The sequence below is a fragment of the Macrobrachium rosenbergii genome, chromosome 4, assembly GCF_040412425.1.
Source record: "Macrobrachium rosenbergii isolate ZJJX-2024 chromosome 4, ASM4041242v1, whole genome shotgun sequence".
Classification (NCBI taxonomy): Eukaryota; Metazoa; Arthropoda; class Malacostraca; order Decapoda; family Palaemonidae; genus Macrobrachium; species Macrobrachium rosenbergii.
In genome coordinates, this window is record NC_089744.1 from 82452221 (window position 1) to 82478717 (window position 26497).

At 38.2% G+C, this 26497-nt stretch overlaps 1 protein-coding gene across 1 annotated transcript in view; it reads left to right on the forward strand.

Annotated features, from left to right (window-relative positions):
* LOC136836305 (golgin subfamily A member 4-like) overlaps positions 1 to 26497 on the forward strand; it is a 520799-nt gene that overhangs the window by 236239 nt on the left and 258063 nt on the right. Inside the window, exon 23 of the mRNA XM_067100429.1 lies at positions 6019 to 6201. Coding sequence (XP_066956530.1) covers positions 6019 to 6201 — 183 coding nt within the window. The remainder of the gene's footprint in view (positions 1 to 6018; positions 6202 to 26497) is intronic.

A 26497-nucleotide genomic window follows, 5' to 3' on the forward strand; every position in this document is an offset into this window, starting at 1 on the left:
GATGACCTTCTTTTGTATGAATAATGATTGGCCATCTTATTTGAGAGACTTTGGAGAGTGTTTTTTTGTTGTCTGTGGGTTTTCTAAGGGTTTGATGACATCTGAAATAAAGTTTCTTTTAGCCAAACTTACTGTTGTTTGAGATAAAGTTAATTTTAGCCAAACTCACTGTTGTAGCCTCACTCCTTCCCTCAGTAAGTTTGCCTAGATTTTTGTCTAATTCTGATTTATCTGGTGTTTTTGAAGGTGAAATACCCACTACCTTCCCCATTTTTAGTACCATTCCTCAGGCTTTTCCTTATTTTCAGTTATAACCTTCTCCAGTCTTCCCTTTCTTCGGTCAGTGCTTTTGCTCATGTTTCTTCTTTATTCATCTCCCAATTCATTTGTTGATCACAATCTTGAATTGACCTTTCAGCCTCATTTTAACTTCAATCTTGTAAGTTTTTGAGATTAAACATTCCATGACCTTTCAAATTTAGCGGCTTAAGGGCACAGTTTCTTCCCATTTCTATATCATTCCATCAGATTCTTCAATCGCCATATTTTTAAAGAAAGTTTAATTGAAATTCTCACTTCTATCAACATTTTGTGGGTCCAGGTTACCTATCACTTATTACTAAGCCTGCCCCGGGAAATTGGATGCATTGTTTAGATACCAGAATTTCTTTTCTTCATTTTGGTCATAAAGGTGTTATGTTGAACTTACTCATCCCTATCTGGAGGATTTCTCTCTTATTTCAGGTGTTTATTCTTTGTTTATGGAACAGCATCATTTTCCTGGACTTCTTCCTGCTGGGCATGTACCGTATTCCAGATAAGGATTTAATTCTTTCCTGCTGTCTTACTGGTATTTATCCAGGTCTCAGTTTGGCAAATAATGTTAAGGCCACTAGTGTATCGTAATTTTTGTCTCACCCCTGCTGCTATCTTTTTAGTCTTTCTTACAGTACCATGAATTTTTTAGTAAGTAACTTTACTTTTTGACAATTTTCCATTTACTTCTCACTAGGTTCATTCATTGGGCCAGTTTTATATCTGTTTTGTAGTATTATTTCTTTTGGAAAAGAAATTAGCGTTGCTGACTTATCTGATTAGGTATTAAAAGTAAATTTATGACTAACTCCAGGCTGTTTCAGTGTCAGCATTTCAAATGTGCTGTTCCTATTTCTCATATGAGTGCTACTTTTCCTGCATATTCTATTCAGTTTATATGTAATTATTCTAAATAGTTTAGGCCTATAGTATATTCATTCTTGTGGCACTTTTTTTTTCATTTTAGTGGTGTATATAATTTTGGATGAATCTTGCCTACTGTTAAAGATAGCTTATCTCTCTGCACTGATAGGTGAGCTGGTATTCAAACAAAAGACAAAGATTGACTGGATTTCCAGATAACTGCCTAGTACACCTGTGCTCCACCAGGTTTTTTTTGAATGTTTTAGCTCTTGTCAAAATTCTCCTTGCTGCCCTTGTGTATAGGTACTAGTTGGTATTTGATGGTTTAGGCTGTTTGCTGCTTTCATGGTACTGTACATTTATTTTTCATAAGATGCCTTCCATTGGAAACAAGGCTAAGTTCTGTAGGAATGATTACTGTGTTACCAGAATGTTGATTTTTGAGGTAAATAAATGCACTGTTTGTGCTGGCTGCAGGGGTATAAAGTCCAATGTAGGGATTTTCAAAGGACTTTCTGCTTAAGTTCGTTAGTAGTAGAAGAGAAGTTAACTTTTTATTTTGTAGTTTTAGAAAACTTAGTACATCTTTGTCATTGTCAAAGGTCAAGCCTGGAGGAGGCGAAGTTAACCTTTTGCTTTGTGGTTTTAGAAACCTAGAACATCTTTGTCACAGAACACAATGTTCTGTGACAGATTTGATTAGGCTAGAGCTTGAGAAACTATCTCCTTATCTTTTTTATTTTTATTGAGCAATTGAGTCTTCATTTAGTTTTATGACAAAGTGCTGCTCACTACCTTAAGTGTGCAGAATCGCATCTGAAAACGGTAAAGCCCCTATTCCGCTGCTAGTAGCAGGTAAAATCTTTTCATGAGCAAAGAAAGATAAATCTTTTAGGCTTTTTGTTTTATATTCCATGGTTTTGATATTTTGGGGAGCATGAGGATAGAGATATTGAATAGGAATGTACCTGTATATCATATATATTTAATTTTAGTTGACTGTCATTTTTTTGGGCTTTTGGACCCAGGCATAGGGGTCCCTTCATGCTGCTTGTTTCATTCTGGCTGAATTGAACCAGTTTTCTACTCAAGTCTGCTCTTCACTGCACACACGAGTGCCTTGCTCCCTGAATGGAATCCAACCTCTGGTAGCATTAAGATCCAGAAAGGATTCCAGATCAGGTAAGAGTGTTTGGGTTTTATGCAAGAAAACTTTAACGCAGTTGGCTGGACGGATTTTGTCTAGCTTCACTACCTAGTATCCTCTATAAATTTTCATAACGAAATTTATTATTTGGATACTTCTCTATTGTTAAGGGGAGCGCCAACGCCGTAAGACCTCATTATAAAATAAATGACTGTTTCATCCTTATGATTGAAAGGATTTGCCACTTATTCTACAACTAATAATAAAAATTCTCTTGTGGGGAAATTTCGAAATTTGACTTGTAAGTTCATTTGTTTTGCAGTTGAAAAAAATAATGACGTCACTGTTCAAAATTAATGTGTAAAACTAAAAGTTGCACGAAAAAGGGATTTTCTCAATGATAAAATAAAGATATATAGTTATACTACATTCTGTAAAAGTTTAATTGAATTTGGTTCAGTCTTCTTGGAGAAATAAGCATTTATTTTTGAAAAAATAAGTTTTGAGAAAACAGCGAAAGAAAAATATTTCTGGACTTTCAAAAATCCTGAGAGAATCTGGACATCTAGAGCAAGTTAGCCATATATCATTATAAACTGCTTTCTCTGACACGTCCTGTAAAGAGAATGGGATATTTTAGTGGGTGACAATTATTTTTGAATAAAATTTTTTCACAATTGATTTACATGCTTTTTTTACAATTTGTCATTCACAGTGCTGTACAGTGGTGAGAAAATTGTTCATGAACCACTCCAATAATTTTTTTTAGCAATAACATTTCAAAATATGTTTATGTACATATAAAACAGTCCAAAGCAGTGTATAATTTACTTGATCCCATCCTGAATTATTCAGACAGACATTTTTACAAGTCTTTTTTACAGTTTGCTGTTCTGTGTCATACAAGCAATGAACGAAATTGTCAATAAACCAATCTAAAAATATAATTTTTTATTATTGCTTCAGGATATGTTTGTTTAGACATAAAACAATTGAAAACTGTTAATAACTAAAATTCAATAATTCCTCGAAATTTGGAGGTTGGGACGTCCCTTAAATAGACCCTGCCCAACCTCCCCAGTACTTTGTGGGCTGTCAGTGAGAGTTCTGACAAGAGCTGAAACATTCAAAATACACCTGGTGGTGAACAGATGTACTAGACAGTGGTTCTCAACCTTTTTATTGACACGACCCCTCTAAGAGCTGGTCCTTCCCTTCACGCCCCCCTTGCATCTATGAGTAAAATTCCCTCCCAGATTAGGAGGAAAATAAAAAAAAAAGAGAAAGAGAAGGAGTTTCGGGGGACAGGGAGGGAGGTAAATATATAATTACAAAATAATGGTAAGCCTAGCGAGTCTAACTAGAGTGGCAGACTATAGGAAACTAACGTTAAAAGGCAATACTTTTTCATTTTTTTTTTTATAAACTTCTGGATATTAGTTCCTCACTCTTGTTGAGAAAATAACGAATATAATTCTAGAATTTTTACATTTTCCCTAGGCCTCATGCCCCCCTGAAAATTGCTGACGCCCCCTAGGGGCGTGCCCCAGGTTGAGAACCACTGTACTAGACCATCATCCAGACAACCATTAGATCTTTTTCTTTTGTTTGAATGCCTCCTCACCTCTCAGCGCAGAGATATAAGTTATCTTTAACAGTAGGTAAGTATCCGAATGATAAATTTTGTTATGAAAATGTACACTATTCCATTAGAGCATTTTACCTCAGCTCTGCCTCATTGGAAACAAGCATGCTAATAAAGAATATTAGCAGTTCTTATTTCTAACTGATGATTTTCCCTGTTTCCTTGATGCTGTTCATGATGCATCATCTGTTGTCAGGAAGATTTGAAAGAATAAGCAGCTACACTCCAGCCAGTTCTTTAATCTAACCTTTTTTCATGCATCCCCTTGATCTTCCTTAAAGATATCTCATTTGAGGAATTCTTAAGTTGTCCCCAGCATTGAGAGTCATACATTAAATTGGAGGTATTGCTACCTCCTTTGAGCAGGTACACTAGTGTATAAGAGAAGCAAGTTATAAATCATGTCAACAGCTCTCTATCTTCACACAGGTGTACTCATGGCATGACCATGCATCATCATTCCCTGTGAAAGTTCCTCCCTGGGATTGCTGAGATTTTATGAGGGATATATTTGAGCCAATTCCTGACTATTCATCTAAAGAAATGGGAGTTTTCTGCTTCAAAAAAAGAATAGTCAAGGAATTATCACTATTAGTGATTGGTTGCTATTTTCATTTACACTAAAAAGTAAAATATTATATCACTTTTGAGAATGACCAAGATGATATCCTCTTCCAGCAGTGATGGCACTTGCTGCATGCTAATAATCACTACCTTCATCCTGTTTCAATTTACCTTTGTTTTTCTCTCTTAAATGGTGAGTTTGGAAGTGGTAAAATGATGATTTGTTTGTATGAAAATATTTTGAAGGTTTGTTATGTGTTACTTAATGTTGTTATAAAAATGCAAGTTTGTGTTTTTTTTCATTCTTAGTAATAAAGTAATCTTGTAAGGGGACCTGTTGTTAACTGGAAAAGCAAATCATTGCTTGATTTTGAGACCACATTATTTGCAAGCACTTTGCACATCTCAGTTTTCTGCACAAACTGATGATACTATCAACTATGAAAACTGCATAGGAGCAGCGTTGCAAAAGTAAAAATTGTTGTTGATAGTTGAGTAGAGCGACAAGGAACACAGGATGGTAACAAACAAGAAATTTTAAGTTAAAGACTCGTATATAACATTTAGATTTTTAGATCAAAGTTTCCTATAGAAGATATTATTAACTAGGCGAAAATGTGAACAAAAGACTTGGTCTGTTTGAGAGTAAAGCTTTACGTAGAATATTAAAAGTCAGATGGCAGGATAGAGTTAAAATGGTATCATCAAGGAAATTTTGGAATCTCCATATGTAGATGAAATAATGTTGAAAGGGAGAGGGAGATGGCTGGGATATGTGCTGATCACAACCTGTAGGAGAACAGATCTCATAGTGTCATCTGGGCTGTTGTGGCCACCAGAAGAATTGGAAGACCCAGACCTACTCGGATGAGATATGTCAGAATGGGGGCTGTAGACTTATGGGGGAGAAACCACAAGGCACAAGTGATGGAATTTCACATTGGAGCTGATGATGATGAGAATAATTTCTTTGAAGCTAGGTGTCCTCATTTTTTAATATGCTGACATGATGTACTTATGTTTTCATTTGCTTAAGACTGGGTATTGATTATTTTGTTATGGCAACTATTGAACAGTATTTTCATTGATCACGCAGTGGTCATTAGTGCAATATGCAAGACCATTTACAGTAAGCAATAATTTTTGTTTTTTGCCGAGTGTAGAATTCATTTGGTGTATACAGTATCAGTATTTTTCTCATTTGGTAATTCATTTAAAGTGAACTACTCTGGTAACAATTAGTATGCATTTTCAAGTTTAATCAGGATTATTAGCAGTCCTCCCATTTAGCTGAAGCATGCGTTATATTCATGTTTGGAAGCCATTGTGTTGCTGCATGTGAGGTACTATCTTTGCAATATCTTCTTTGTTTTTTATTAAACATTCACACTGAGATGCTATTAACATGTTATGTATTGTAGGCAATGTTTTTCATCCTATTTAGTGTGGTTTTTAACTGCATCCTTTAATACAAACCAAACAGCTAGAAGAACATCTTTGTGCTGGTGACCCTTATAAAAGCCACAGCCAAGAAGATAGAGTCAACCCCAAAGAATCAAGTTATAATCTAGTGGGAACTGAGGACAGTATTGGTCATCATGATGGAGAACCTTTATCTCAGGAGCTTTTGGATAGTTCTGAGTCTTATGTGCAAAACCAGAAAATGGTAATATGATTTATTTTTTTATCAAACACATGAGAAAGATAGTTTTAGGTTACATCTCTTAGAAGTTCTCTCTTGATACAGAAAATACTTTTTTTTAATGTTGTAGGTTTGTGCATGTTGCTTCCACTGAATTTTCTTATCTCAATTTTTCTTCTGTAAATCTGCTGCTGCATTTGACATTTTTGCAAACATACGTTAGGATAATGACAAATGTGCCCCCTATAAAAAACTTTTGAAAGACTATTTGATGCCTTTTTATAGCGTACTCGCTTGTTTCGTCCCCAAGGAGTTACCTTCCATCGGTCTGTGAGAGCCCCACAGTGGCCACACTAATATCAAAGAATTCTCTTTTACTTGGTCTTTTGGCCAGGTAATGTGTCGTATGATAAACATTATAACACATGATGAAGTATATAATGGACTCAAAGGTAAGAGGGCACTTTCCCTTATCTTCAGTGAAGCTGTGTCCAGTTTTCCATCGTCAAAACCTGCTAGAAGAAGAAGTGATTATAGCGCATGCACAGTCCGCCATATTGTCAACAAATGGACCTGCAGAAAGACCAAGAAGCCATTACTTTCTGTGGTTGCTTATGATCATCATCATTTGTCAGTGCTCAATATTTCACAATAGGGATCACCTAAAGAAGGAAATTAAGTGCTTAGTTTTAAGTTCCAGTTAAAGTTTAGTTTTGCCAACACATGGATGGTGCTTAAGTCATAACCGCTTATTGTTAGTAGTGAAAAGTGCAAATTATTTTTAAAATTTGTCATTTCAATTAGATGTTTTAGCCAAAAGAAATGTTCCATAATTTATCATTAATATAGAAAATCTTTTCAGATTATATGATGCCTACAATAATGTAGGCAGCAGTAGCCTAGATCAGGTTGAGAATAATTTAGACTGGATAAATAGGGGATGTTGTCTGTAACCTATAACCTAGGATCACATAACCTTAAGTGTGAAATAAATAACTTAGATTAGGTAGTAACCTAAATTAGGATAACTTTTAAGAAATATCTTATTATGGGTCTAAAACAGTAGCCTAACTTAGGCCAAGGACCCTAGGATTAGATAATAATCTGGGCAAAATAAAATGGTAGCCTAGCTATAAGGCTACATATTATGAAAATTTTTCTTTTTTATATAGCCTATACACTTGAGTGTGATCTAAATAACCTGGATTAGGCTGTAGACCAGGCATCCTAGGACTAGATGAAACATTTATCCTGGTTAGATTAAATGGTAGCTTAGCATTAACCCACAGGGTTCGCGTGTCGCTAAAATCGACGCTTTATATGCTGCGTAAGGACGACATCGATATTATCAATGCTTTATTTTCCAATATCATGGTAAATTTAGTCTGTCCCTTTAGCTTTGTTTGAGTGACGTCAACAGTCTCGCCAGCCATTCAGCTCACTATTGAACATAAAAGATGCCAGATTTCTCTTAATCATAGGTATAAAAATAGCAAGATTGTAAACCTTCCGTCAGCCCAGGGGGCAGGACTAGGGAGGCTTTTGTATCCTGAAGTTGAGCAATGGTCGAAGATTTTTATAAATCTTTGTTTATTTTGTGAATTTTGGAGATAATGGCTTTTGATGATGATGCTTATCCATTTTCATCAAATAATTATATTGAGATAGATGATTACAATGACAGTGACAATAGTAATATTGGTTTTAAAGTTAGTGTGCATAGGATAGTTAACATACATACACACATACACCCATTCAACCAATTAATAACTGTTGTATATTTTTTGTAGTTTTATAGGTGTTTCTTGAATAGCCGAGGAGTAAGATTGTCATGAAAAAATTTGAAATTATCTCAGAAAATACTGCACAATGCATTCGAAAACTAAAAAGTGGCTTTTAATAAAATGTTTTCTTTCCAAAAAATATTTTAAATATAAGTTTTTAAAAGTATGTTATATTTTATTTTTTATTATTAATCTGCAACACAAGGCAATTACAACCATGTATAATGTTAGGTGGTAAGTTAAAAAATGACCAAGAAAATATTGGTTCCATTACTGAAGTTGCAAATGCATAATACTGCTGTCGTCCTTAAGTGGCATCCCCCTAGCATCTCTTGGGTTAAGACTACATACTAAAGTAAATTTGTTTTATGTAACCCATACCTTAAAGAGTGAATTGAATAACTTGGATTATGCAGTGGCCTAGATTAGAGTAAGTAAATAATCTGGGCTGCACGAAATAGTAGCCTATCTATAAGATTACATATGAGTGAATTTCTGTTTTATATAGGCAATAACCAACATTAGGTTAAATGAGAACATTTTTAGGAAATATCATATTATCAGTCTGTTAGTATTAGTATATTGGACAAGGTAGCCTAGGATTAGATAAAACAATATCCTGGGCTAGACAAAATATTAGCCTAGCAATAAGGCTACATATTAATGAGTTTCTGTTTTATATAGCCTATACATTGAAGGGTGATCTAAATAATCTGGATAGGCAATACCCTATACAAAGGTTAAGTGAGAACATTTTAAGAAATGTCCTATTTTTGGCCTAACTGGTAGTTTAGACCAAAAAGCCTAATATTAGATATAAACAATAACCAAGGCTAGATTAAATGTAACCTAGTTTTTTTTATGGCTCGGTAGCCTATTTGTAAGGCTACATATTGGTGGGGTCTTACGTAGCCTGTATCCTTAAAGGTAATATAAATCTAGACCCAGGCAGTGGCCTAACTAGATTAAATAGGAATCCCTTTAGGGAATATCCTATTACTGTATTAGCTTAAACGGTACAGTAGTTTAGATTAAATAAAGCAGTGGCCGAATATTAGATAAAAGTGTAATCTCGGCCAGATAAAACAGTAAACTATATTATGGGGTTTTTTCCTATGTAGTTTATATCCTTAAGTGTGATTTAAATAAGCCTAGACTAGGCAGTGGCCTAGAATAGGTTAGGCGAGAACCCTCTAAGAAAGCCTCTATTCTTAGCCTAACATAGGTTATGCTAGAAACATTAACCTAAGCCATTTAAAACAGTAGACTGGGTTAGATAAACAAATTCTTTATAGCAGTTAATCTGAATGGCTTGACATTCAGAAAACTAAATTTCACATAGCCCTTGCAAAAGCCTAACAGTGTATAGTAATACAGCTATATACTGGTGTGAAATTAACCTGAATCTTAGAGCGTTTAAGCTAATACAGTGTCCATCTTAGCCGATAGTCTGGTTTAATCGGTGATATCTATATATACCTATAAATATACAGTATTTAACTATTTTTATAAAGAGTATGAATAATAAACCAGTGTAGAAACATTTGAATTAAAGCTCATGGTAAAGGAAGAAAATTGAAGAGTAAAACATGATAAAGCTTATAGAATTCAGCCGCATATGTAGATGCCTCGGCAGAGACATGAATGCATGATTGTTAAGTAAATAGAAGTGGAGTCTCTAAACTGAAAAGTAAGACAATGAAATTTAGATTACAGATACACAAATCTTTACCTGAAATCCTTGGGGCCAGATGTGTTTCAGTTTTTGGAATTTTTCGGATTTGGGAACTGTGAGGTCAGGAACATAATCAAACATCACAATTGCAGCATAAACATTTTTTCCCTTTTTCCATGTTTTTTCATTTTAGTTATTTATTCATTATAGTTTGTTATTATTCATATTCATATACTGTTAAATGAATGTGAAATAGTTAGGATCATCAATACATAATAAAATAGTGGGACAGTTAAGACCACAAGTTCACTAACACATTTTATTTTCAACAAAAACATTCTGTAAAACACAAAAATATACATGATCATAGTAATTGTAATTCAACTTTTGAATTTTAACGATAAGTAAGACTATAAAATACATTTCATCATATCAATCTTGGAGAGGGTTGTTTTTTATTGTTACTAACTTCGTCATCAGTTTGCAGTCATAAATCTGATGGTGGTCTGGGAATAGGATTTGCAAGTGATGACGCATCACCACGACAGATTGTTGTGGGATTTTTCATACCACCATATTAAAGTTAAAATTATTGTTGAATTCTTGTTTTCATGAAGAAATAATTATATAAAGCAAATTATTGAGTAATTTTTGCCATCAGCAGTCAAATAATCACGATCATGGTAACGTTCGAACTTAGTGCCATCACAACATACATTTAAAAATAGAACAGAAGTAAAGGGCTGTCATTGGCTAGCAGATCTCCATGGCAACCAGCCAGCCAATCAGGTTTTAGCTGTATTCTGTCTGAGAAAGAACGTTTTTCTCAGAGAAGCTGACGATGACGTAACGATGACATAAGTGCGTGTGTTTTTAATATAATACGTAGTTTTTAATAGTGTATGTATTTTACTGATTACATGAAGAATCGAATGAATTCCTTCTTATTACTTTGAGTGCAAAATTGTTGGTTCAGAGATTCTTCAGCAACAAAAATTTGTTTTTTTCTTTGCTTCAGAAGATATTTACTAACGCTGCAGTGACATACCTTCAAAACAAAATTCTTCTCTTTAATCTGTTGAGGATAGAATTATGCTGCATAGAGGGAACTGGCAATTTTCTCTCTCTCTCTCTCTCTCTCTCTCTCTCTCTCTCTCTCTCTCTCTCTCTCTCTCTCTCTCTCTCTCTCTCTCTCTCTCTCTCTCTCTCTCTCATGTCATTTGCCACATAAACACAAGTAATTTTCAGTAACTCAGCTTTTGTCTTCGTAAAGTTCGCCTTTGAAGTGTCTCTTCTTTCCTACAAAACATACAAAACATCGTACTGTAGCTAGCAGTCAGGCAGCAGATAGATAAAACTGTTAATGCTCAGTGATTGGCTACAATACTTCCCCCTTCCAGACAGTAGTGTTTCTTAATGACGGTACATACTGTGTGCAAATAAAATTGGTTACAGGTTACAAGCATATCAGTTTAGTACAATATAAATACTGAACAGTATATATAAAATGAAAATATAAATGAGAAGTTTTTTATTTACCTTTGGTAAATAAAAAGGAAAATGGTACGCGACGAGTGGAGGAACAGTAACTATCTTTAATCGTGGACAAGCATTACGTATTTTCAATCGGCTGACCCTCTTTGGTATCCGTCTTATCAGATATCCAGATTAACGGGGTCTGGTATAACGAGGGTTGACTGTATAGATATTCAACACATATAACAATTTGGTAAACAAAATATTACAGCTACACACTTGTAGTCAAGTTAGCCTGTAATATCGAATATACTATCTATATAAGGATTACAGACAGTTAGTACTGCTGTACCTAGTTTCTAATAAAAACTTGTTTGATATCGCTACAGGGATGTCATTATGCAAGGCCGTCAGCTCAGGTGTTCCACAGCAAATTGCTTGGTTTGTTTTTTACCAGTCGGTACGGCCTTTACCACCTGCCAGGACCATAGTCTTTGCAAAAAACAAGGAAAATTTGGTTGGACACCAGACATCTGTGAAATTTGTAATATGCTCCTGGCAGCAAGTTTTAAGGACAAAGCAGCTCGTTTTAAGCTGTCTTGATGGATCCTAGGGTTCAGTAGGGGTGAGGAAGGGGAGATTATATCGTGCCATCAGAGTTCAGCAGCAAATATATAACCCTTTTTCAGAACAAGATCTATGTTTGGGCCAAAACCCAGTAACATCAGTCCCCAGTACCTCCTACTAATGAACAGGAAGTGGACATTGCCACTGAAATGGCCCTGCTGAACCCTAAAGGATCAGGGACACAAATTTCAGCTAACTATGGGAAAAACCTTCCAGAAGGAATTCTCTCCCCCATGCAGCTATCAGATGCTGAAGAGGATCTTTCCCCAAAAAGGGATACTAGGATTCACCTAAGCCCGACTGAAATCACTACATTTTTGGAGGGGTATAGTATCTCACCCAGTACTTGTGTCCCTTGGTTAACAGGAGTTATAGTTCAGTGGTTGAAGCTCACTCAGATTGTGCAAGTTCTCCCAAAAGTGATAGACAGTTTGCAACATTTGATAAATTTCATAAGGAAATTATGAATAACATCAAGGATGTCCTTGCCACAGAATGGCAGTGTGTAAGGGACATGATACATGATTCCGAAAAGGAAATTAGGTCGGTTGTGTACACCCAAAAGTGTAAGAATATTGCATTCTGTAACTGAAAAGTGAGACTGGATATAAATTCTGCCCAAACAAGGTCTGATGTTAGAATTCTGACTGGAAACAACAAAATTTCCAGCTCGGACTAAAACTTCAGATCAAAAGATAATAGGGGCTCCAATACTCACCCCTGATGATACTGATAATCCTTGGCAAGATGCCTCAGTGTGCATTTTCTCTCCCGATGGTAAGTATCTAATTAATGAGAGAAAAACCATGGTCAAAGTTGCACATGTAGGATTTAGAGAGACAGGGCAGCATTCCCTAATACTGAATAGTGCCTGGTACCAACTTCACCAGACATGGATGTTGGACAACCAGTCTTTTCAAACAATAGCCAACATGCTTCCACAACTGTAAGTGGACCTGTTTGCCACATATGGGAATCACAACCTCCCAGTGTATGTGTCTTCGAACTTGGACTGTCAGAAACAGCAAGAGATGCCTTCCTACAAGATTGGAACAAATGGCGAACAATATACCTTTTTCCTCCATTATCCCAAATTTCGAAGGTTTTGAGGAAGCTTCTAACCTTCAAAGGAACAGCTTAATAGCCCCAAATTGGCTAAACAGGCATTGGTTCCTATTACAGTAAACTCCCCGTATTTGCAGACTCATGTATTCGCGGATTTCTCTGTGGAACGTATCTACCCATTATTCGCGGAAAATTCGTGCATTCACAGTGTTTTTCACTGAGAAGTATTCACTAATTACTGTATTTTCATATTTTCATGACTAAATGCATTTTTTTTTATAAAACTATTAAAATACTGAGGTATAAGCATTTTAGAGGGGTTTTTTAGTGTTTAAAATATCCAAATAGGCAGTTCTAAGTGTTTTTAAAGGGGTTTTAAATATTCATGGATTTTGGCTATTCGCGGGAGGTGCGGTATGCATCCCCCGCAAATACGGGCGGTTTACTGTACTCCAACAATGGGCAAAGAGATCAATTCCTCTACCGTCCAATGTTCTATCCCAGACAGTAGGAGGGAAAGTTGTCTGCACATCCCCCATTCTGAGCCGAGACCTTCACGTGTGGATTTTTTAAATATTGTCTAGCATGAAAATTACTCACTCAACACATGTGGATTTTTTAAATATTGTCTAGCATGAAAATTACTCACCCAACATTGCTAGGTACCTAGTGCAAAAACTACAGACATCATCTATCCGACAACACCAGTCGTTATGGAAGATATTGTTAGATTATATCCATACTGAGAGCCCAGTTGAGATTTGTAAGGAAACACTTAAATTTTTATGTACCTTTTTTTGAAGAAAAGTTCTGCTTTTACAACAGTCATGGCATACAAGGCAGTATAACAGAACCCTTGCTTTATGGGTTCTGATATTGACTCTGGTATAGAAATTGTCACTTCCCTTCTGCGGTCTTTTACACTACAAAGACCCGCTCCTGAAAGGCTTCTAATTACTTGGTCCTTGAATAAGGTGCAATAACTTCTGTCAACCCCTCAATTCAGCAGACCCAATACAACCACAACTCACATGCTGCAGAAGGCAATCTTCTTCATTGCTCTAGCATCAAGAGTTTGTTTTAGTGAACTGGGCTCTCTGAAGACGGGGACGATTCATCACACAAAGAGCTGACCATCAGTTTTTATTGTCCCCTGGCTCATCATTCTTGACCAAGAATGAGAATCCTTTTAAGAAGGAAACCTATTTTTTTAATAAGAAAACTCAATTTAGCAGACAAGACATTATGCCTGGTTCAAGCACTTAAGGTTTGCTTGGAGGTCATGGCAAACATCCCAGAGGTCCTATTTTCTTACACCCTAGCACAAACAAACCACTTTCTCTACTAGGGCTGAGAATAATTTTGGTGTCCATCATTAAAAAGGCAAATCCACACACTTGCTAGGTCACATGATATCAGGAAAGTAAGTACGTTGTTGGCCTTCTTCAGAGATGTCTCTTTCGAAGAAGTGTCTGATTGTACAGGGTGGTCACCAGAGACAGTATTCTTAAAAAAACATTATTGCCATGAGCTCGAACAAATTCGACTCCACTGTGTATCAGTAGGTAGTATAGTCAGTTCTCGCAAGTTCGAATCTCCGACCGGCCAGTGAAGAACAAGAGGAATTTTTCTGGTGATAGAAATTCATTTCTCCTAAAATGTGGTTCTTCCACAATAAGCTGTAGGTCCTGTTAGGTAACCAATTGGTTCTTATCCACATAAAAATAAATCTAATCCTTCGGCCAGCCTTAGGAGAGCTGTTAATCAGCTCAGTGGTCTGGTTAAACTAAGATATACTTAACTTTTTTATAGTCAGTTCTGATCCCATAGGTGCTACAGCGGAATACCAGGGGTCTTCCTAATGGGTGGGTATGCTAACTCTTGCTGGGGGAGGGTGTGACAGTACTGCAACAAGACCCAGCATGCTTAGGTAAGTCACTGTAGAACTACAGTGCTCCCCCATTTTTACTCGGGGATAGATTCCAGAACCTCCTGTGGAAATGCAGAATCTGCCGAAATGCAAAAATCCCCTCTAAAAATGCTTATAACTGGCATATCACTGCCAAATACCTTGTGCTCCTTAAAACTAAAATGCTCATAACTGCCTGTTTTAACATTTCACTGCTTAATTTGATAGTTCAAATAAAAATATACCTTAAATTATCATATTAAAACAATTTAATATTTCAAACAAAAATACACCCCAAACCATCATCCCAAAACACCCCAAGTAACCTTATATTACAGTACTCTCCCACTACTGTTACTCTTGAGTAGGCTATATACATCCCTAAAACACTTATAACTGCCTGTTTTAACAGTTCATCGCTAAACTTGACAGTTCAAAGAAAAATATACTTCAAGCTATCATCCCAGAACATTTGAAAGTCATGTTGCAAAATTGAGTATACCGGCCTACAACTGTTACTCTTAAGTATCCCCTATCATTCAGACATGCACATTTTCTTTGGCCTACGTAACTTTGCGCATCGTTCTGTGCATACTGTAATGCACTGGGCATACTTTTTATATCTATTGATATTTTCCTGTGTTGTAAGATGATTTTGAAATGATATTTACTGTACAGGTACGTATTTTAGGATAGTACTAGTACTGTAGAGCATCAGAAATATGTGGCTAGTTTAGAATGACAGGACACATACCTCCAAACAGAATGCTGGGTTTGTTACGTCATGTTAGTATTTTCATGATTGTGTACAAATACATTTATGATAAAAAAAATGATTTACTACAGTAAGTTCTTGGTTTACATCATTTTGTGGTTAGTCCTCACCACCTCCCATAAATTTATTAAAAAACACACACACACACACACACACACACACTCTCTCTCTCTCTCTCTCTCTCTCTCTCTCTCTCTCTCTCTCTCTGAAATTGTGATAATTTTAGAGATATGAAATGAACCCTGTAAAACTCGGGGACATAAGTTCATGTTTAGTTTCTTGTTGTTTGTTCTGAGGGGTATTTGGAATAAAGAAAGGGGCTGGAAACTTGTGGCTTGACCTCAGACCAAAAATGTTTTTTCTTTGGGGTGTTTTGATTTAAATTTGAGAGCTTAAGCCTTTTCGTCACCTGTCATTTTCTTTTTAAAGCTCCTCAAGAATGAAAGAAGCGACTGCGCTATCAAAAATCAGGTGTTGACATAGGAAAAACCTATTTTTGATAGTTGTTGTTGAGTCCTCAAAACCCTTCCACTTCCCCTGACAATAAGGCATGGGATTTGGGTGAGGGATCATCCTGCATTGACCAACAGAAAGTTATGGCCTCTTGGTCTTTTTGCCGGTCCGTTTGTTGACAATATGGCGGACTGTGCATGCACGATAATCACTTCTAGCAGGTTTTGACAATGGAAAACTGGGTACAGCTTCGCTGAAAATAAGGGAAAGTGCCCTCTTATCTTTGAGTCCATTATGTACTTCATCACGTGTTATAATGTTTATCATTACGACACATTACCTGGCCAAAAGACCAACTAATAGAGAATTTTTTTATATCAGTGTGGTCACCGTGGAGCTCTCACAGACCCATGGACGGTAACTCCTTGAGGACTCAACAGCAACTACCAAAAATAGGTTTTTCCTATGTCAGAACCTGTTTTTTGTGGCTAACACATTTCAGTATTGAATTATGTTCAAGATAGTTTGTCAGTTGCTCATTTTTTTATGATTCATATTGTTTTTAGAATCAGTTCTACTTTTACTTATATAATACAATTATTTTTCATACAAAATCATGAATTTAGTTTGTTTTAGTTGGAATGGAAGCAGTCCATAATACTTGGTTATTTTGGAATGAGGTGTTTCCACAGATTGTTAAGAAATAGTTATTGAAAATTTTGAAAAAGGTTTTAAGGAAATGAATTAACTTTTCCAAGTACTGTAGATTATTTTTGATGCTATATATTTCCTTTTAAATCATTACAGTCTTCAGTTTTTTCCCTAAAATTGCCATATATCTTGCAAGTATGTCTCCCACAATGCAAGATTTGCCTAAACTCTCTTCATTTTACTGATACAGTACACTTGAAATTCTTTTGTAGGATCAGGACCTTTTGTTGTCTCTTAATGGTAGCACATTCACTTTTCCTCATCTCTATCAGTATACATCAGAAGTCTGGTTTTACTCTTTTTTTTTTTACCTGTAATAATAAACTCTTTGGAATATACTTTCCATATGTGTATATTTCAGAGAATTTAAGGGGCACACCGACTGCCGAATTTTGAGGAATTATCAAATTTTAATTATTAACAGTTTTCAAGTGTTTTATATCTAAATAAACATATCCTGAAGCGATAATGCTAAAAAAAATTAGATTGGTTTATTGACAATTTTGTTCATTGCTTGTATGACACTGTGAACCACAAATTGTAAAAAGGGCATGTAAAAAACATTTTTATGAATAATTCAGGATAGGATCAAGTAAGCCATACACTGGTTTGCACTGTTTTATGTGTAAATAAACATATCTAGAAACGTTATAGCTAAAAAATTTTTAGATTGGTTCCCAGACAATTTTGTCCATCGCTTATATGGCACTGTGAACAACAAATTTAAAAAAAAAACGTAAAAAAGTCTATGAATGATCCTGGATAGGATTAAGTTTGAGTTATACACTGTTTTGGACTTTTTATGTGTAAATAAACATATCTTGAAACATTTTTGGTTAAAAAATGTTTAGGTTGGCTCATGGACAATTTTGTTCATCCCTGTGAACAACAAATTGTAAAACAAGTGTGAAAAAAAGTATTAAAAAATAATTCTCCCACTAAAATATGCCATTCTCTTTACGGGATGTATCAGAGAAAATGGGTGATAACGATACAGGGATAACTTACTCAAGATGTCCAGATTCTCTCAGGATGTTTGAAAGTCCAAAATTTTATTTTCTCAGTACTTAATTTTTTCAAAACTAGATATTTATTTCTCCAAGAAGTCTGAATCAAATTCAGTGACATTTTTACGGATGTTATTACAGTATAACTATATTTCTTTATTATTATGTTGTTTGGAAAATCCCTTTTCTGCGCAACTTTTAATTTTGCATATTAATTTTGAAAAGTGACGTCATGATTTTTTCAACTGCAAAACAAATGAACTTAGAGGTCGAATTTCAAAATTTCCCCACAAGGTAATTTTCCTTATTAGTTGTAGAACTTATATAAGTGGTAAAAATATGAAGCAAATCTCTTCAGTCATAAGAAACAAACAGTCATTTACTTTATAATGGGGCCATATGGCGTAGGTGTACCCCTTAATACTCGCTTCCTGTTTTCCCTTTGTCTCCTAGCCATTCTGGTATTTGTTCATCATCTTTCACATATTTAAAAGGTGAAACCATAACAGTTCATTGCCTTTAGCATCAAGTGTTTATTTATTTATATATTAGATTTATTATCCTATTCTGTTATGTTTGAAGAATTGAAATCTAGCATAACAACTGTTGACATTTTGGGTGTCCATAAAGAAGTGACATAATTACAGCGTCAGATCACTTTCCAAAATAATTAGTTTTGTTTTGCTAATAATTTTGGTTGGCATCCCACAATTAATACCACGAGAACATCTTATACACAGTGAACACTCCTCCTATATACCCTGTGAACACTCCTTCTCCATATAGGTTAATGCTAGACACCCTACTGTTTTTAATTAAATACAGGCAGTCCTCAGTTATCGGCGGGGGTTCCATTCTGGGGGTGTAATGATAACTGAAAATCGGCGATTTCCGGCACTTTTTCAGCAATTTTCAGGCTTATCAGCGCCAAAAAGTGCTGATTTTCGGTTATCGGCACCTCTGTTAGGTATGTATTGGCGCCAATACCCAATTATCGGCGCCGATAAGCGAAAATCGGTGATTTTCATTCTAATCAAGAGGGAAATAACAGTTATCATACCACCTTCAGCAGAGCCCTGACCTCAAGAATGATTCAGCCATGGTTTGATTCTGGTTTCTGTCACTTTAAATTTATTATACAGGCAGTTCCTGGTTTAAAATGGTCTTGACCTACTCCATTCTGATCTTATGACGCTTTTCAAAAATATTCATAAAAAATCTGGTTCTGACATAACACTGAAAACCCAGTGTTACAATGTGGTTCCAACGTAACACCAAAAACCCAATGTTACCGTGTTTCCGACACAAACCCAAAAACCCAATGTTATGTCACCAATTACTTATTGTTCCAACTTATGCCGAATTTCAACTTACAACAAGCCATAGGAACAGATCTCTGTCATAACTCGGGGACTGCCTATATACAATATGTCAAACACTTTTGCAAATTATCACACTTAACCTGTGCATCTCTTTAAGTTGATGTCTACACAAAAATTATTCATGCTTATACCCTTGGTACTGTCTATCTCTCTTCTTAAAACATTACATGACAGAATGGGAAAGAGAGTCAAGATACAACAGGACAGAGTGATGCAAGTAGCATGGTTATGTGCCCATGAAACATGACTACATTGCTCTAGGCTCATGAGCACAATTGTATTACAGTGATTGACACATCCATGACAGATTCAGCAGAGTATTGCACAAAATGCAATACAAGTACTGTAAACAGAGCACCAGCAGAGGGAATAAATGGAAGAAGACAGAATTTCAGAATCTGAGCTCATGGAATAAACAAGTTAGGTACGTCATCAGTTGATGAAAACTAATATTTCATGCTTCACTACTATGTTAGATAGCTCTCTGACTGCTACACCTACACAAAGTATTCCCATTTCTGTTAATTTGGACCATACTATAGAGTTATGGCAAATTATTGTGCCAGATTTAACAAGTTGCTGGAGGTAAATTGATTCTGGACGAGAAACTTGTATAAGTATTCCTGACTGACCTTACTAAGGAGCAAACACTGCCAACATATGTCAACGGACTTAACAGTGTAGTAAGTCTGATGTATTATAATGGCACAGTCTCATCTTCACAGCAGGGGAAAGATTTAGTACAAGTTTAAAACTGATCACAAACCTTGAGAAACAATTCAGGAATTAGTAAAAATTTACCAGAATGGAGTTTTGTGTGATTTTCCTTCATTCAGAGATCTTAAGGAGGAAACCGTGCCCATACTTCATCTGCTCAGTCAGTAATGAGTCAATAATTACAATGCAATTCAATTTTCCAAAGCACAAACACAATTTCGGCCATACAAATTTGATAGTCCAAAAGTCAAAGATGCTGCTGATGTTGTCAAGGAAATGCTCATGGAAAGCTTGAGGCAAGGATCCAGGTATTTGTTCCAGTCTCTTTGGTGAAGTATTCAGATTTTGTGTTTCGGTATTGCGCTGAAGGTTTTGTTATTAGTTATATCATTAGCTGTGGTTAACTGTATACTAATTATTCAGGATGTCAGCCTCTAGTTCTTCAAGTGTTCAGTATTGCTCCGAAGGATCTTAACTAACCTATTTAAGATCGCTTATGACTCACACTAAGGATTGGGATGATCAGAAGTGGAAAGTGTTGAAATCTCACTTAGTCAAGTTAGAGAGGGATAGAAAGAGGAGGGCGGCCCTTAGAGCCAAAAATAGTGCTAGTTTTAAATTTATTCCTTCTTCTGCAGTAGAAGATATCACTATTTCTTCTCAAATCCCTGCTATGTCTTCCATCCTCAGCCCTCCTACCTCTTTGCCTCATACTCCTTTACCAAGTTCCCTTGCTTCCAATCTTGACACCATTGCTGGCCCCGAATCTAGGTTTGACCAGAAATATGAGTTCTTAGCCAGTACGGTTATGGAGTTGGGTGTGTCTTTTAAAGCTTTTGTAGAGAAAGCTTCTAGTATTCCCAGTGTCAGTGCAAGTGCAGTCCAAGGTGACAGTGTTGTGCATGTCAAGGAGGTGGCTGCCTGTCCCACCAGCGCTCAAAGACTAAGGTCCCTGTCCCACTCCCCTACACCAGGGAGAAGACATACCGGAGGTCCAAGGGAGGCTGGTGGGGTTTGCCCACGGGGTAGTCACCCCCTCCGCCAAGCCTGTTGTCCATTCCCAGGCGTCGGCAGAGCACCACTGGAAAGGCGTCTCGGTTAGTGCAGTGCGTCTGTTGTCAGACCTGGATGGCTCTTCTCCTGACAAGAAGTGTCAGCGGCGCTGACTTGCCGCCTCTCGTCCTCTGAAGAGCCACTCGTCTGTAGCAGGCAGTTCTCATCCTCCCGTCAGTAAGTATAAGGAGACAAGTGTTAGCCCTTAGCCCTCCTGCAGCTTCGCTGTTCCCCCTCCACCCATCTCTTCAGTGTGTCCCCACCAGTGTTCTGGGGACGGTCTGAAGTCTCTTGGGGCTCTCAAGCACCCAGTTTTAGTACCGAAGTACTCAGACGTTCTTCGTAAGCGCCTGTCGCCCTCTTCTCATTGTTCTCTCGCTCCCGAGCGCCCGTCTCCATCCAGGCGCTTGTCGTCTGTTTCGACGCCTGAGTGTTCTGTGCCAACCCGCTCGACGTCAACTTCAGTCCACTCGGCGCCAGCTGTGGAGCGCCAGGCGCCAGCTTCCCCTCTTCTGCAATCTTCGACTCAAGGAGACTCATCTTTAGCCCCACTTCATCATCCCCTTGAGGATCTTATGAGTTTTTTGAGGAAGAAATCTTCAACCTCCAAGAGTAAGACACTTCTCTGTCGCTAATTTTGTCCGAGGAGAAAGAAGCTGAGCATGGTACTGCCCCTTCTTCAGCGTATTCCAGTTTGCTGAAGTTCTTTTTAGCAAACTTTCCAGACTTCTTCGAGCCTGCTTCTACATTCCTTATGAGGAAACGAGCTTCAGATAGTTCTTGTCTCCCCAAGTTAGTTCTTTCCTCCTCCTCGAAGAAAGTTCTTTGAGAGGCAGATGAGTGGTTAGCCACAAAGAGGGAGCAAGGTAAAGCTACCTTTGCCCTCCTTCCTTTGAAGCTTTTAAAGAAGAAGTACCACTTTTACACCACCAGAGAGGCTCCTTCCTTGGGAGTTTCTGCCCCCTCCCAAGGGGACTTCTCCAGTTTGGTTGATGCTATGCGTCGTGCTGTACTCTCCTCAACTAAGATCATGTTTTCCTCACCCTATTTTGACCACCTTCAGGAATCTTTTTTAAAGTCCTGAAGATCTTTAGCTTCCTTGACTGGACTGTGGGAGCTTTAGTAAGAAAGATTGAATACTGCCCGGGCCTAGTAGAAGATTTCGCTGCCAACTGGTAGGGTGTATTATCCTGCGCTGACAAAGCAGCCAGGAATGGTTCTGCTGAGCTCGCCTCCGTTTTTGTAGTGGGGATTTTAAAGAAACAGGAGCTTTGATGCTTTTTTGCCACGAAGGGAGTAACCTCAACTCAGAAGTCATCCCCCTTGTTCTCTTCCTTAGACAAGACTCATCTCTTCCCTCAGGACACGGTCAAGGAAGTGCTGTCTGCGCTGCAGAAGAAATCTACGATGGATCTCTTGGCCCAGTCCACCAAACGCTTGAAGGAAATTCCTTCTGTCGTTCCCAAGTCTTTCTTGCCCTTGCAGTCTCGGCCCTTTCTTGGAGGGAGATTGAGACCCCAGTCTAGACCTCAAACCAACCTTCGTCCCCCATCGAGGTCCATCAAGAAATTGACCTTCAAGCCTGCTGCCAAGAAGTGAGGATTTTGTCCTTCGTGCCCCTGTTGGAGCCAGGCTACATCTCTTCTGGGAGAAATGGAGCCACAGAGTGGCGGAAACTTGGGTTGTCCAAGTACTGAAGAGGAGCTACTTGATTCCTTTCAAAGAGAGGCCACCTTTGTCCAAGTCGCCGATAACCTTGACGGCTTACTCGGCAGTGTCCGAGAAGTTTTTGGCTCTTTCTCAAGAGGTTGTCCCTTATTTGAAAAGGAGCAGTGGAGGAGGAATTGGACGAAATGGAGGGTTTCTACAACTGACTCTCTGTAGTCTCCAAGTCACTGGGGGACTGGAGACCCGTTTGGGATGTCAGCACCCTGAACTTGTTTGTGGTGAAAACGAAGTTTCACGTGGAGACGAACCGCTCAGTCATGTCCTCTCTCCATCAGAGCAACTGGATGGTCACCTTGGACATGCAGGATAGGTATTTCCATGTTTTAATCCACCCAGACTCCAGAAAATTTCTGAGGTTCGTCTTTCGGGGCAAAGTCCTCCAATTTCAAGCCCTTTCCTTTGGTCTGTCCACGGCCCCACAGGTCGTTCCTCTTGCCAAATGGCTTCATCTTCCCGGGATCAACATATCCCTCTGCTTGGACGATTGGCTTCTCCGTTCCAATTAGGAAGAGCAGTGGGCAGAGAACTTGAAGAAAACTCTTCGCCTAACACAGGAGTTAGGGATTTTGACCAACCCTCAAAAGTCACAGAGGATTCCCTATTTGGGGATGATTCTGGACTCACAAGGTTTTCATGTTTTTCTCTCCCCCCAAAAGGATCAAGTCTTGTCTTCAGACTGTTTGAGAGTTTCTCTCTCTCTCAGGTTGCTCGATGGTCCAGTGGATGAGTCTCCTTGGCACGTTGGCCTCAGTGGAACAACTTGTGAAGTTGGGCAGACTTCACATGAGACCCCTGCAGTTTTATCTGAAGGCAAACTGGTGCAGAAAGACCTAGACGTACTCCATCGTCTTCCCGATCTCGTTGACGATCAAGGAGGATCTTCAATGGTTGTGGTCAGAAGAACGACTTCAGGTAGGGATTTCTCTTCTGCCTCTGAGCCCCAGCCTAGACTTTAATCCGATGCCTCTGATCTAGGTTGGGGAGCCCTGCTGGGAAGTCGAAGAGTCTCAGGTACATGGACAATGGAGCAGAAGTCCTTGCACATAATGTCAAAGAGCTGAAGGCTGTTCACTTGGGCCTTCAGTCCTTTTCTCTGTTAGTAACAGGCAAGACTGTAGCAGTATACGCGGACAACACCATAGCTTTGTCCTATGTCCACAAGCAGGGAGGCACTCTCTCCTTCACTCTTTGCGAGACAGCAAAAGACCTTCTTCTCTGGGCCGAGCAGAACCAGGTCACAATCATTCCTTGCTTCGTCCAGGGTAGACTGAATGTCTTGGCAGATTAATTAAGCCATTGCCAGCAAGTCTTGCCTGTCTCAATCTATGGAAGCTGTGGGGCAAACCTTCCATAGACCTCTTCGCAACGTCGAGGAACCACCGTCTTCCTCTCTTTTGCTCTCCAGTCCCGGACCCTCTCGCATGGGCGATGGATGCCTTGCTTTTAGATTGGAAGGGCCTGGACGTCTATGCTTTCCCTCCGTTCAGGTTGATCATGGAGGTGATCAACAAGCTTCTGTAGCATCAGAATGTCTCAATGACTCTTGTGGCTCCGTTTTGCCGAGAAAGGAGTGGTTCCCGGACCTGCTACGACTTCTAGTGGACTTCCCAAGGCTGCTTCCACAAAAACAGTCGCTGCTCAAACAGCCCCACTTCAACAGGTTCTATCAAGGGTTGTCTGCTCTGGCCCTGACAGGGTTCAGACTTCAGGAACCTTGTCAGAGCGAAAGGCTTTTGGCAGGAAGCTTCAAAAACTATTGTTAGATGCAGGAGAGCTGCTTCTAGCAAGCTCTATCACTCTAAATGGACCATTTTCAGAAGATGGTGCAGCTGCAATAACATCTCATCTTCTGAAACGACTGTAAGCTAGATCACTGATTTTCTCCTATACCTCAGGACTTCCAGGAAGCTGTCGCCCTCTACAATCGAGGGATACAGGTCAATGCTTAGTTCAGTTTTTAAGCATGGAGGTTTGGAGTTGTCTTCCAATCAGGATCTCAGTGAACTCATCAGATCTTTTGAGACTTCGAAGCAGGAGAAACCTGGCACAGTGTCTTGGAATCTAGATATGGTTTTGAAGTGGCTCGCTAGCTCCTCCTTCGAGCCCCTTCACTCAGTCTCTCTCAAGAACCTCACTAAAAAGACTCTCTTTCAAGTGGTGTTGGATACTGCCAAACACATTACTGAACTCCAAGCCATAGATAAGAGAGTTGGGTTCTCTCAAGGGGACACTATCTGCTCTCTTTCCCTTGGTTTCCTCGCCAGGAATGACAATGTCTCCAATCCCTGGCCCTGCTCGTTCGCCATTAAGAATTTGATGGACATTCTTGGACTGGAGGAGGAAGAGAGACTACTTTGTCCTGTGAGAGCTCTGAGGTACTACCTCCACAGGACAGAGAAGAACCAGAGGACCCTCAAACAATCTCTGGTGCTCTGTGAGGAACCCTTCAAGTCCCCTGTCGAAGAACGCCCTTTCGTTTTTTCTGAGAAGCTTAATTATGGAGGCACATTCTCAGATTCAAGAAGATGTCTCACCATCTTTTTGGGTAAAGGCTCATGGGGTTCGAGCAGTTGCCATGTCTCTAACTTTTTTACATAATATTTCTCTAGTGGCTGTCCTGCAATCAACCTTTTGGAGGTCCAAGACGGTCTTCACTTCGCATTACCTCAAAGACATCGAAACTGTATTCGAGAACTGTAGTACATTCATACTTCGAACTTACGTGAGGTTAGGTTCCAGAACCCCTCGCGCAGGGTGAATTTTTGCGTAAGTTTGGCATGGTCTCTAAAAATGCTAATAAATGCTTATTTCTAAAGTTTAAACACTAAATATGACCCTAATCATGCTCCCAAATTATTAAGTTGACTTTTAAATGGAATTAAAGTTACTGTAATTTCATTTAAAAGTGAGCTTAATACATTACCCTTAAAAAAGAGAAATAAATGGTTTACATAAAAATTGAGAGTTGTAAGAGAATTCTCTCTCTCTCTCTCTCTCTCTCTCTCTCTCTCTCTCTCTCTCTCTCTCTCTCTCTCTCTCTCTCTCCTTCCAATTGATATATTTTTAGAATCGTATCAACCTCTTTTTAACAACTCCTTTATTCTGCGTCTCTTTCTCTTTGTTCTGAAATGCTTTTTCTTGAACAAACAGTGTTTTATATTTTGACTAATACAACTCTTAGTTATTATGTCTCTATGTTTTAGAACGTATTTGCAACACTAGCGCATTTACACTTCATCGATGATACAGGTCATATTAGATCAGTTTAAACTATCCACTGTACAGGTAAAGACGTACAGAGAATTAATAAGTTGTAAAATGTGTGAGTGCTAACTATGAACGAGAGAGAGAGAGAGAGAGAGAGAGAGAGAGAGAGAGAGAGAGAGAGAGAGAGAACCAACATGAACGGTAAAGAATTGGTTCAAGGGTTGTCCTTACTTAAGAGTGTGAAATTATTTATGAATTATTACAGAGACTGAGAGAATAACACACGAGAGAGAGAGATTGGCCTTACTTGAAATTTCAAGTTATATTATTATTTATGAACTATTACGGAGAGAGAGAGAGAGAGAGAGAGAGAGAGAGAGAGAGAGTGTTAGCTTAATACATTACCCTAAAAAAATAAATAAATGGTTGCCTTAAGAATATAGTGTGTGACTCTCTCCCCATTCCACCAATCTATTTTTAGAAGTTTTCTCAACCCCATTTTTACAAACTTTTTTATTCTGTCATTTTCTCTTTGTTCTGAAATGCTCCATGTCTCTGTTTTAGAACTGCGCATTTACACTTTGTAAATGGTACAGGTAAAATTAGATCAATTCAAAATTATCTACTGTACAGTTAAAGGCATACAGAGAAACATTGCTGTAATACTGTAGGTTGGCTAACTTCAAATGAGAGAGAGAGAGAGAGAGAGAGAGAGAGAGAGAGAGAGAGAGAGAGAGAGAGAGAGAGAGAG